We start from the raw sequence: 13,647 nt of genomic DNA on the forward strand, positions 1-13,647 counted from the left end.
AAAAAGAAAAAAGCCAGAAGTGGCGCTGTGGCTCAAGTGGTAGAGTGCTAGCCTTGAGCTGAAGAGCTGAGGGACAGCAACCAAGCCCAGAGTTCAGGCCCCACGACCAGACCCAAAAAAAAAACCATGGTAATTCTTAAACTTGACCAATGCTTTAATCAGTGAGTTAGAGGGGGCAGGTACAAATTCAAATCTCCTTGATTATCCAATAACACCTAATTAGTTCATTTGTCTATGAACAAAAAAATTCCAAGTAACTTTAATTTTGGTGGTACTGGGGGGTTTGAACTCAGGACCTTGTGATTGCTAGACAGATGCTCTACTACTTAAGCCACAGCCTCAGAGCTTTTTTTCTTGGATGCAGTCTGGCTTTTTGCCCAGAGTTGGCCTAGGACCACAATTCTCTTACCAAAGTAGCTGGGATTATTGAAATTGCTAATATTTTGCCAGGGCTGATGAGTAGCTGGCAATATAGGGATGAATACAGGCTGCCCTGGCCAGTACCCTTCCACTTGACACAGTTCCACTTCTACCTGGGATTCTACTTTGGTGGCTAATTGGAGATAGGAGTCTCATGAACTTTCCAATCCAGGCTGGCTTCAAACTGCAATCCTCAAATTTCAGCCTCTTGAGAAGTCAGATTTATAGACATGAGCCACTGGCGCCAGGGGCTGAAATCAGCATGAAACTGTACTGTCATTTGACAGAATTAGACCAAGTTTTATATAAATTGATATAACCACATAGATATTTCCTCATGTCAAATATTTTTACTTTGTTTTAAAAAGCAATACACTTAGGAGATTCTATTTAAGCCATCCTAGATAGTGGCTTTTTCTGGCCAATCAGACATTATAGTCTCTGTTTGTAAAGTTTTTACAAGCATTATCTATAAACTGAGTTCTTGGGAAGTCTAACCCTAAAGGATGAAATAAAGCATAACAAAACACTGGGTAGAATTACAAGGGTTTTACTTCCAAAAGACAGAGGGAAAAAAAGACTTTAATTTTTTTCTTTAATCATGCTATAGTTAATACACATTTTTTTCTAAAAGTTGTATTATTTTTCTAGAAGAAACTCTGGTTTCATAGCTTAAACAACAACAAAAAAGGAAAGTCATATATTGATGTAGATTTAAGGTACTAAAGCTGTGAGCTTTTATTTATTTATATTACCAATGTTTCCTAGTTAAAGAATTTCTGCCTCCATGAAAGACAGGCTCTGTAGTTCTTTCTTTTGAGGATTTTGAAATAAAACTTGTATTTAATGCTGCTACTCTTTCAAGTTTTGCTTACAGCAAAGTGATTCAAGAGAATTGAGCTAGTGGTGTAATGGTATATTCACTTTAACAGAACTTAAAGTTCAAAACAAACTCATTTACTTGATCATTCTGACAGTCAAAATAAAGCAATCTTAGTTTTCAGTCCTTTCAAATGCGAATATATAATCAATATTATACACTACTAAACTTTCAGGATGAAATATCTTTCCTTTCTTTTCATGAACATAGCATTCATGACATTATAATATATATCATACCAAAAAACATTAAGGGACCATAAAATTTTCAGGATCTTGGTGTAAACTGCCAATTAAGCTTAATATGTAAGTTATTCCTAGATATATTACACCTTAGTCTGAAGTTACATTGATTTTTTTCTATTCCATATTTTTTTGAATTTCTATTCTGTATTTTTTGACATACAATTTTATTGTTATTATTAAGGTGTTGTACAGAGGGGTTACCATAACTCAGGTAATGAGCACATTTCTTTGTTGTGACAATGTCACCTCTTCCTTCGTCTTCCCCCACATTACCCCTCCTGTCCCTGCCGTAGGTCATTTTCTATTTACTATACTCTGAGTAGCATGACTGTATTTGTTCATTTTTCCTCTATCCCTTTTTTGCACCTGCTTTTGTCTCTCCCTAAATGAGAGAGAAAAAAGCAAACAAATACCACCACCACTAACAACAACGACAACAAAATTCGTGTTTCCATTTCCATTTCCTGAAGTGACACTGATTTTTAAAAACTCAAATTATGCTATGTTATTTTGGCTTGCACCATTTCTCAGGTAGCTTAGCAGTAGAAAGTTGTGAAAAGAATCATCATTTCAGATATAAATACTTAACTGTGTACATTATTAGCATTATACTGAAAACCTATTACAATGAAATCATATCACAAAGGAAACATGTTCTTGTAGTTCTTTCCTTAAATAAAACTATCATTCAATTCAGGAACATCTCTAGAATATTTTAATAAAGGTCAATAGGTAAGCTGAGACATTGTAATATTCTTTATTTCTGATTTTTCCCCAGTATTTCTGCTTTTTGTTATTGTTGTTGTTGGTCATGGGGCTTGAATTCTGGGCCTGGGCGCTGTCTCTGTGCTCTTCAGCTCAAGGCTAGAGCTCTACTACTTGAACCACAGCACCATTTCCAGTTTTCTGGTGGTTAATTGGACATAAGAGGCTCACAGACTTTCCTTGTCAGGCTGGCTTTGAACCGTGATCCTCAGATCTCAGCCTCCTGAGTAGCTAGGATTACAGGTGTGAGCCACCAGCACCCGGCCCTCTGCTTATTTTTGTAACTGTTTACTCCAAAATAACTACAGATTCAGAGGAAATTGCAAAAATAAAATACATAGTCCCAATGAATTCTTTCCCAACCTTCCTCAATAGACACATCTAACAGCTGACTGTTAACTGCAAACCTCATTCAGTGCTCACTAGTCCTCATGCATTCATTTGTGAGTGTGTCATTTTACGCAGTTTGGTTTCATGTATATACTCATATAACCATCTCATAAGGGGCAACTCTATCCCTGTTCCTTGCCAACCATCTAATCCACCCTCCATCTTTCCTACTTTATCATTCTGAGATGTTACAAAACTAGAACCATGTATTATTGGTAACCTTCTAGACTGTTTTTCCCCCCACTAAATGCTAACTATCTAAACTGTTGCACACATCAGTAGTCTATTATCATCATCATCATCATCTACTGCTGAGCAAGTATCTAATTACATAAATGTATCAGAATTTAATCTATTATCCACTGAAGGACATTTCAGGATTTTTTTTCCCTCTAACTGAGGGATATTTAGAATACAAATGCAAATATAAATGAACATTCAATTTTAGACTTTCTGTGAATACAAGTTTTCATTCATCTACAATAAATACCTAAAAGTACATTTCCTGAGTACTTTTATAACTGTACATTTAGTTCTGTAAGAAGCTGTCAAACTACTTCCAATAGCTGCTATACAATTTTACATCCCTCTCTTCAATGTATTAATATTTTGTCATTGAGTCAAAAGAGTACTACTAGACAAATAGAAAAATTGTTCATTGCAATATAATATCTTAAACCATTAAACTCTTTTAAAGGTTTCTAACATAGGACTATAAAACATTGCAAATAAATACTTCTAAATAATATCCTGGCAAAACATCTGGCAAAAGAGAAAATAAATTTGTAGAGTTATTCAATATAAACAAAAAATGTTGGGGAGAATATATTTTTATGTTGTTTCACTGAAGGATTTTTTTCAATGTTAGAAAATATTTATCCTAATTTTGAGCCTTATTTACTGTAAAGTAAAAAAATCTATTATTTCAGAAAAATATTTTCTTTAAAGAAGCAAATCTATTATTTCAGAAAAATATTTTCTTTAAAGAAGCAATTGTGTTTATTAGAATATTTCTACTTCCATTTGTATTTGCTACTCTAACTGGCCTACAGTAAAAATTATCATTGTAAAATAATGGCTCAGAGAGTTGGGTGCTGATAGCTCACACCTATAATCCTAGATACTCAGGAGGCTGAGATCTGAGGATTATGGTTCAAAGCCAACCCAAAGAAGAAAGCCTGTGAGACCCTTATCCCCCAATTAACCACCTAAAAACCAGAAGTGGAGCTGTGGCTCAAATTGGTAGAGCACTAGCCTTGAGCAAAAAAGCTATACACAGGCCCTGACTTAGCCAGGCATAGATGGGTCATGCTTGTAATCCTAGTTACTTATGTTGTGCAGGACAAAAACTAAAAGCAGCATTGCATTGTACCAGTTTCCTAAGATGACTCTTCCCATAGTATGGTCTCCTCTCAAACAGTGGCAGTAGCAACACCTAGATGCTTCTTAGAAATCCACAGCTAAATCCAGTTGCTGGTGGCTAATGCCTGTAATACTAGCTACTCAACAGGCTGAGATCTGAGGATCACGGTTCAAAGCCAGCCCAGGCAAGGAAAGGCCATGAGATTCTTATCTCCAATTAACCACCAAAAAACCAGAAGTGGTGCTGTGGCTCAAGTGGTACAGTGCTAGTCTTGAGCTGAAAAGCCAAGAGACAGTGCCCAGGCCCAGAGTTCATGCCCCATGACTGACAAAAAAATAAATAAATAAAAGAGATCCACTGCTAGTACTCCATCCCAGGAACTCTATGGAGGATCTAGCAATATGTTTTAACAAGCCTTCCAAGTAATTCAAATGGATGCTCTAATTTGAAAAAGCAGTAGATTCAGGCCAAGACACACCAGAAAGCTCCATCTAAAAGCCTTACTACAAGCTTTTATGTTTTGGATTCTCCAAGGAATGGTACTATTGAATGTGGGTAAGACAACATTTTTGTTACGATTAACTTTTAGCACTTCTGATGACAATAGCAAAAGCAATTTTCCATATGCATTTACCATTTCCCTGCGGGTTGGTTAAGAGTGCTCCTGAGAATCACTGATAAAATGAAGGCTCCCTTTAGCCCTTTTCCTCTCCAAAGATCTTGACCACACTCTGTCTTGATTAACCACATCCCTTGTACTACATGTAAAAGGAGGGATGGTCCTGTTGGTCTATGAAAGCATGCAACGAAGTAGGGAGGATGGGTTGGGAGACGGAGGCACTTTTTGCATTGACACAAATTTTTACTAGGTCTATCATATGTCATTAATTTTATTTTTTCTAATGTCAAAAATTAATTTAGTCTTTTTAACCTCAAAGACTTTACAGAAACTAAGTGGGGAAAAAACTGAGTATTTACATAAGTGATCTTCCTTAAGGTCAAATTTAAAATTTAAAATCATTTATAATTACTATCTAAAAGGTAAAAAGAAATATTTTGCTACTAAAAGGAAATATTCAACAAGGAAGGTCTAGAGATGTGGCTCAGTTATAGGGCACTTGTCTGTCATGCACAGTGTGGAGTTCAGCATTTGAACTGATCCTTAAAAGATGAATATAGTTTCAACAGACCAGGGGTACGTAAAGGACAATATTCAAATCTGCTAAAGAATAAAAGTGAAGATATAACCAGGCACCAGTGGTTCTTACCTTTAATTCTAATTACTCAAGAAACTGAGATCTGAGTATCATAGTTCAAAGCTAACCCTGGAAGAAAAGTTCATGAGATTCTCATCTCCAATTAACCAGCAAAAGGCTAGAAGTAGAAATGTGGCTCAAGTGGCAAAGTTTCAGCCTTGAGTGAAAAAGCTAAGTGAGACTGAGGTCTTGAGTTCAAGGCCCAATACTGGCACACATATACACCAAAAAGCGAAGACATACAGAATATTTTGTTGCTGTTGTTGGTTGTGGGGCTTGAATTCTGGTCCAGGGCACTATCCCTCAGGTCTTTAGCTCAAGGAGAGAGCTCTACCACTTGAGCCACAGCGCCACTTTGGCTTTCTGGTAGTTAATTGGAGTTTCATGGACTTTCCTTGCCCCGGCTTTGAAATGTGATCCTCAGATCTCAGCCTCCTGAGAAGCTAGGATTACAGGTGTGAGCCACCAGTGCCTGGCCTATACAGAAATTTTATATATGTGGTATAAAAGAAACTGAAAAATTCAGGGGCAGAACATAAGAGAGAAAAATGGATGCAAGAAGACTTCAAACCTACATTTCATTCGTCCTGAGGATTAACACTGCCTTTACTAGTAAATATTTTTATAATATATGCACCAAAATTTTGATGAGGTTCAATGGTTTTAGTAGAAGTCAGTCTTTCAGAGAGCCAAATGAATCAAGTATCAATATAATCTTATTTCAATATAATCTTTCCTAAGACACAAGAGCATGCATAATGTATTCTTATGATCTTCATAGGGACCTCCTGTACTCCTATATAGTTTAATTTCATTAAAAAAATCCTACTACCGTACAATATTTGAAGTTTCCAGAGTGAAAACAGCTAATCTAACCTGACCACAATTCTGTCTTGGTTTGATTGACATTGTAAACCTTTTAGGATAGTCAATGAAATGTGTGTAAACCATGTAGGTGTTGAACTTATAACCACAAAATGGACTAAGCATGAATATTTAATGTTAGATGAATGAATGTTAATGAATACTTAATGTTGAGTCAGCAGCTGATAATAAATAACATAGTTTAGTGGCAAAGCACTGAGTACTCTCTAATACTACCAAAAGAAAGAATTATTTTGGCTCCCTAGTAAATTAAATATAAATAAGGTAAAACATGAAGCATTTAAAAAACTGTTTTCTTTTCTAGATAGTAGTAAATACTAATAAAAGTCTGATTTGGGGGAGGAGGTTCTGGGAATTGAAGCCAGTGTTTCACAAGGTAAGTAATGTTCTCTATTTAGTTACACATTTAGCCCGAAATCTCATTTTCTATTTAGTAAACTATAAAAATTTATCTGTTAAAAAATATATTTTCACAACATGCAACCAAAACCAAATTGCAAAAATCATGAAAATATTCAAATTTGTTGAAGTGTCAGAAAATTCAAATAATACCCAATTCATTAGGACTAGTTTTTGCATAAAGTTACTAAAAGACCTAAATTTTATTAAAACACTTTTGAACAAATAATTTAATTATCAACACAAAAAGTTCACCCTTTAAGAGTCAAAAAGTTCACCCTTTAAGAGTCCTAAATAATGTCTTTGATTGACAAAGAATGATTGATTCATGAAATAAAGGAAATATTAGATAGTATAACAGAAGAGAAAATGTGAAAAGGATAGGCAACTATTATTCCAAAGAGAACCTGAAAAATCAAGAACTATTTTCAATAACATACAGCTAAAGAACAAGTAAATAGTAGAAGAAGTTGAGATTTAGATATACTAAAAAAATTCTCTACTAAACACTGATATTGTTGCATTTCAAATCCAGGTATTCTTTGTGTTTTTATCTGTGTTTCTTAGAGAAAAGAAAATCCATAAAGTCATTTTAAAATAAAAAGTGAAAAGGCCAGGTGATGGTGGCTCATGCCTATAATCCTAGCTACTCAGGAGGCTGAGATCTGAGGATCACAGTTCAAAGCCGGACAGGGCAGTAAAGTAGAAAGTCTGTGAGACTCTTATCTCTAATTAACCACCAGAAAACTGGAAGTGGCACAGTGGCTCAAGTGGCAGAGTAGAGCCCTCGCCTTGAGCTGAAGGGCTCAGGGAGAGTGCCCAGCCCTGAGTTCAAGTGGTAGAGTAGAGCCCTCACCTTGAGCTGAAGGGCTCAGGGAGAGTGCCCAGCCCTGAGTTCAAGCCCTAGGTGCAGCATAAAACACAGACACAGACAGACAGACAAGCAGACACACACACACACACACACACACAGAAAGCAAAATAAATCTAAAAATGCTATTTGTTTTCAAAAAATATTTAAACAGCTGGGGGAAGTGGATTGGCCTTTAGATGACTGATAAATTTTTGTTAATTTTCATTTGGTGTGACAATGGTATGGTGATTATTTATGTTTTTTCAATCTATGTACTAAAATATGACATTCTACGTAGGACTTATTAAAATATATCAGCAAAGAAAAATATTACAGCAAATACAGGAAAATATTAAATGAATGAGGTATATACATTAAATTTTTCATAATAAAATGAAATAAAAATTCTAATATTAGAGCCAAAGATATAGAGAGTTAAAAATTGCTATGAAGAGAATATTCAGATTATAACTAACACTAAAAAGAAACTAAAAAGAAAAAAGAAACTTACCTTCCTTTGGGCTCACGGCTGCAGGAAGACCATTCCAATCAAGGGACCACATAGGGGAAGGGTGAGGAGCAAGCATCACTTCAATGCCATTTTCCTAGAGAAGGAAATAAGTTTTCAAATTAATAAGTTAACAAATCTTATGCTTTTGAGGGCCAAATTTCTATTTTCTACGGCAAAGAGAAGCATTAATAGTAATAATCAATAGATATTTAATTAATAGTATCTATATTAATAGTATATAGTAATAATCATCAGATATTTCCAAAATGTTTGACTTCTAACATCATAGTTACTTTCCTTTTTTTCCCTTTTTTTTTCTTTATTGAGGTAATAAAAAACATATAGAACCAAAGAGCCATCTAGAAATAGAAATGCATCAGATATAGAGAAAGTCACCTGAGGACAAAACTGTCTCAAAATCAATCCACTTAAGAGATTATATGTCCATCAAGTTCTACCTTTTCATACATGAACACTGCCCCAAACTTCCAAGATTTATAGTGACAAAAGCTACTACCTTAAATCATACCTCAAATATTACCCCCATCAGTCCTTTATAGTAAGAGACTGCAATATCTCTAGAAAAGCATTTCTCTGGCTTAACCAAATACATATCAAAATTTTAAGAGGATCACTTTTTATATGTATTTTTTTCAGGTTCCTTTTATTTCAGAAGCTATGCATTTATTTCATCTACAGATATTAATATGGCATATACATAGATTCAGACACCTTTCCAAATACATTTTGGGTCTACATGCCACAAAATAAATAACCATGGTACAGGTGTTTTTTATCCCTACAGGTAACCTATGCAAAAGAAAAATTGCAGCTGGGGTGGTGGCACACAGCTAACATCCAAACTCTAGGAAAGTCAGAGTATCACTTGAGTCTCAGTTCCAGGACAGCTTGAGACCTCTGTCTCAAAATAAATGAATTAAAAATTGTTGAGACTTTGAGCTGGGCGCTGGTGGCTCACGCCTGTAATCCTAGCTACTCAGGAGGCTGAGATCTGAGGATCGCGATTCAAAGCCAGCCCGGGCAGGAGAGACCATGAGACTCCTATCTCCAAAAAACCACCAGAAAACGGGAAGTGGCGCTGTAGCTCAAGTGGTAGAGCGCTCGCCTTGAGCTGAAGAGCTGAGGGACAGCGCCCAGGCCCAGAGTTCAAGCCCCACGACCGACAAAAAAAAAAAAAAAAATTGTTGAGACTTCAACATTAACTTTTTGTATCAGCTAATTACTTTCCATAGAAAATGAGCTAAATATTGTCCTCAAAGGAAAAGATTCTTGTTAGAACTAGAAATAGAGCTGTTAAGCTAGAAGTCTAGAGCATTCATTTGCCTCCAAAAGATAAACACATTTCTCTGACATTATCTTAACCCTCTTCTATCTCTTTTGCCGGAGTTTAGCCACATTGTCCTTGCTATTTCTCATTTCCAAACTCATTCTTACTTTAGGGCCCTTTTAAAAAGTACAAGTACATTAAGATACCACAACATTTACTTCATTCCTTCATTTATTTATTTTGTCCATTCTAGGGCATGTCCAGAACGTGACTCAGGCCTCACAGTCTCATTTATCTTTTTCACTCACAGCTGGAACTCTAACACTCGAGCCACTTTTCCAGTCTAGCTAGCATTTCAATGGTTTACTGGGGATAGAGTCTTGAAGACATTTCTTCCTTGACCTGCAACACATTGAGAAACTCAGGTATCGGCTTCCTGAGTAGCTAGGGATTACATGTTTGCCACTGGTGCATGATCAAAAAATATGCTCTTCTAAAGCACACTATTCAATGGATTATCATCACTACTATTTTCAGAACATTTTCATCACCCCAAAAGCACATCTACTGAGCTAAACCAAAAATTCTTCAACTGTGTATCTATTTAATCAAAACATCAAAATCTGGATAAAACTTCTAAAATCAACTATATAAATATGTTCACTGTTTCATCAACAGGTTACAGAGCTTAGCCAAAAAGACAGAGGGTTGGGTGTCACTACTAACATTTTCTTATTCATACCTAAACATAAGCTTCCAGTCACTGGTAGAGTGCAAATACTCCCTACCCCAAATAGAGAAACAAAGTAAATTTTTTTAATGCTTCTCAGGTGAATACATTATTTCATGAATTTTCTATACAAATAAATCTTCATTAATCTATTAAAAGCAAAACATTTTTGCAGACTGTTTCAAATAAAGGAATATTGTAATGAAAGCCAATTGGTGAATAGTGTACAATCTATTAAAAATAAATTATGCTCCAAAGAGAGAAAAACATATATATTATGTGTATTATCCATATTATATTACATATATAACATATAATTATATATTATAATTATTATATACAGCTATATAATAAATGTATAAACAAATATGTAATATATAATATAGATAATACACATAATATATATGTATAATACATATACATATATACTTTATTATAATTATATATAATATAGACAATATTATATAATATATACAAAATATATTTTTTGTTTGTTTTTGTTTTTTCCAGTCTTTTGTGGAGCCTGAACTCTGGGCCTGGTGCTGTCCCTCAGCTCTTCAGCTGAAGGCTAGCACTGTACCACTTGAGCATCAGCCCCACTTCTGACTTTTTCTGTTTATGTGGTACTGAGGAATCGAACCTAGGGTCTCATGCATGCAAGGCAAGCACTCTACCACTGAGCCACCTTCTCAGCCCAAAACATATATTCTTATAATACAACAAATTAAAATCATAAAGTTTTAAAAAGGTTTACACAATTTTTAAAATTTAAAAAGGTTTAAACAATACCAAAATAAAAAATTTGGGTAAAAGCTTAGTAAGTAAAGGCATCTTTATAACTTCTTTAATTTCAAACCATCATGTCATATTTACAGATTGAGTCTAAAAAAACCTTGTAACAGAAAAGCATCTGCTTAAACAATATACTTGATCAGGTATGACAGGCATGTTCTGAATCTTGAAACCACACACCAAAAAAATAAGTTTCAGAAAAAATAAATTTTCAAAGTACATATTATGATTTACTTTGTTCCAAAGATACACAATATTAAGAATCTAAGAAGTAAATCATACAATGCAAAAGACTAATAGAAATGTTTATTAGTATTAAGTGATATAAAATAAAAATTATGTCAAAAATAACTACCAAACAGGGCCAAATCTTGGTCAACATTACCACACGGAATTTGTCAAAGAAAAAATTTTTGTTGTTGTTGTTGGTTGTGAGGCCTGAATTCTGGGCCTGGGCACTGTCCCTCAGCTCTTCAGCTCAAGGCTAGTGCTCTATCACTTGACCCACAGTGCCACTTTCGGCTTTTTCTATGTATGTGGTGCTGAAGAATCGAACCCAGCGGCTCATGCATGCAAGGCAAGCATTCTACCACTGAGCCACCTTCCCAGCCCCAGAAAATTTTAATAGAACAATAATACCATTAACTTAGTCAGAGTTGGTCTTGGTCCTCCTGTAAATGATGGGTCATTTTGCTCTTCTGAACCTGGGACTTCACTTAAGTTCTGATGCTGCTCATTTGAAGTATTTAACAACTTTGGCAAACACAGAAATTGGATCCCACACACGGAAGCTGCTGGTTTTACTTTTGGCACTTCCTGAATCCTCTGGTACCAAGAAGTTAGCAGTGGAAATTCTATCAGTTTCTCAGAAAATTTCTTGCAGATAATTACCTAGGTAGGAAAAGATAGTACACCATATTTATTTTTGATAGCTTGTTATAACAGGTACATTGACATAACTTTAGATCATTACATTTATAAATTTTAAAGTAGGACTTAAACGAGTTTTAGCAAATTTAAAGGAATATGGAACTATCACCATAGTCCAGTTCTAGAATAGTGTATCACCCAAAAAAGGTCCTTTGTGTCTATTTACTGTCAACCTCTGTTCTAGTGAGCTGTTGTCCTTATTTTGGGGTTTTCTAGAATTTCATATAAACAGAAAAATGACTTCTCACTTAAGTTATTGAGGTTTGTCCATTTAAATCATTCTTTCATTATTAGTTAAGAGTTTTCTAGCAGACATACTGTATTTTGCTTATCTATACAACAGGTGATGGACATTTGTATGTTTCCAGTTTGAGGTTATTTTAGTAACAATGATATATTTTAACACACCAGTGTTTGTGTACAAATTTCTTTTCTTGGGAGTAGATATTTTAGTTGCTAGCTTATATGAAAACTGTAAGTTGAACTTCTAGAGAAACATTTTAATTATTTTTCAGGGTGATCCCTGCATGTTTTTATTCACACTGGCAAGATTCGAATTTATTCACACTGGAGATTCAAATTTCTCCATATTTTGTCACCATTTGGTATTGTCAGTTTTAAGCATTCTTACTCATATAGTATTTCATTGTATAGCATTTTCTTATGAATAGTGATCTTGAGGATCTTTTCATGTTTATTTGCAATTTAGGTAACTTCTTTGGGGGCGTCTTAAAAGTTTTTGTCATTCATCTCAGAATAGAAATTTGGAATAATTCTAATGATGTAACAACTCAATTAAGAAAAAAAGGAAAGGATGGAATAATTTACCAAAATAGATATACAGGTGGCTACAAAGAACATAAAAACATGACCATTATATATCACTAGAGAACTGGAAATTAAAGCAAGAAGACATGGTTGTATACCTATTAGAATAAAAGCTAAAGTATTCACAATACCAAATGAGCATAAGGGAGCAGAACAAGATAAACCCTCCTTCCTGATCAATGCAAAACAGTATAGACACTTTAAAAGACAGTTAGTACATCTGTACAAAATTAAAGTTACTATACAATCCAGCAACCATGTTCCAAAAACTTAAAAACTTACCCAGAGTATATTCATACTTGTCGGACCCAAGACACCAGTCAGTAAGTAAATAGATCAGTTGTAGCACATCTACACAATTCTAAAACTCAAACTCAAAGCCAGGTGCAATGGCCTACAACTGTAATCTGAGTTTCTTGGGAGGAGGGGAATAGGAGGATCAAGTTCAAGGCCAACCCAGGCAAAAAGTTTGCAAGACCCCACCTCAACCAATGGCTGGGTAAGGTTGTGTACACCTGTCAGCTATGTGGAAAGCAAGTGAGATCAGAAGACTGAAGTTCCAGACTAAGCTGGGTAAAAACCTTTTTAAGATCCTAACTCAACAGGAAAGGCTGGGCATGGTGACATGTGCCAGACATCTCAACTAAGGTCATAGTATAAATTGGAGAACTGTGGTCTAGACTAGCCAGACCAAAAAGACCTTATCTCCAAATAAGTGTACAAAGGGCTAGAGGTAGGCCTCAACCTATAGCACTTGCCCAGCAAGCATAAAACCTTGAGTTCAAAAAGTAAAACAAAAGAAAAAAAAAAGAAAAACATACTCACTAGAAAAAAAATGACAGACAATTCTAAGAATTAACATAAATAGCAGTGACAAAATTTATGTTTATAAATGTTGTATTAAAAAGCACTTGGGTTCGTTCCATATCTTAGCTATAGTAAATAATGCTGCAATAAACATAGTCGTGCTGGTAGCTTTAGTGTGGTCTTGTTTGTAAACATTTGGGTAAATGCCCAAAAGTAGGATTGCTGGGTCATAGGGGAGCTCTATGTGGAGTCTTTTGAGGAACCTCCATACTACTTTCCAAAGTGGTTGAACAAGTTTACACTCC

General features: G+C 35.0%; 1 protein-coding gene across 1 annotated transcript in view; it reads right to left on the reverse strand.

The window, feature by feature from the left end:
* Gstcd (glutathione S-transferase, C-terminal domain containing) overlaps window positions 1-13,647 on the reverse strand; it is a 71,109-nt gene that overhangs the window by 44,793 nt on the left and 12,669 nt on the right. The window contains exons 4-5 of the mRNA XM_013023741.1: window positions 11,417-11,668; window positions 7,968-8,061 (exon numbers count right to left, since the gene is read on the reverse strand). Coding sequence (XP_012879195.1) covers window positions 7,968-8,061; window positions 11,417-11,668 — 346 coding nt within the window. The remainder of the gene's footprint in view (window positions 1-7,967; window positions 8,062-11,416; window positions 11,669-13,647) is intronic.

The sequence above is a fragment of the Dipodomys ordii genome, unplaced genomic scaffold (genome assembly GCF_000151885.1).
Source record: "Dipodomys ordii isolate 6190 unplaced genomic scaffold, Dord_2.0 Scaffold70, whole genome shotgun sequence".
Classification (NCBI taxonomy): Eukaryota; Metazoa; Chordata; class Mammalia; order Rodentia; family Heteromyidae; genus Dipodomys; species Dipodomys ordii.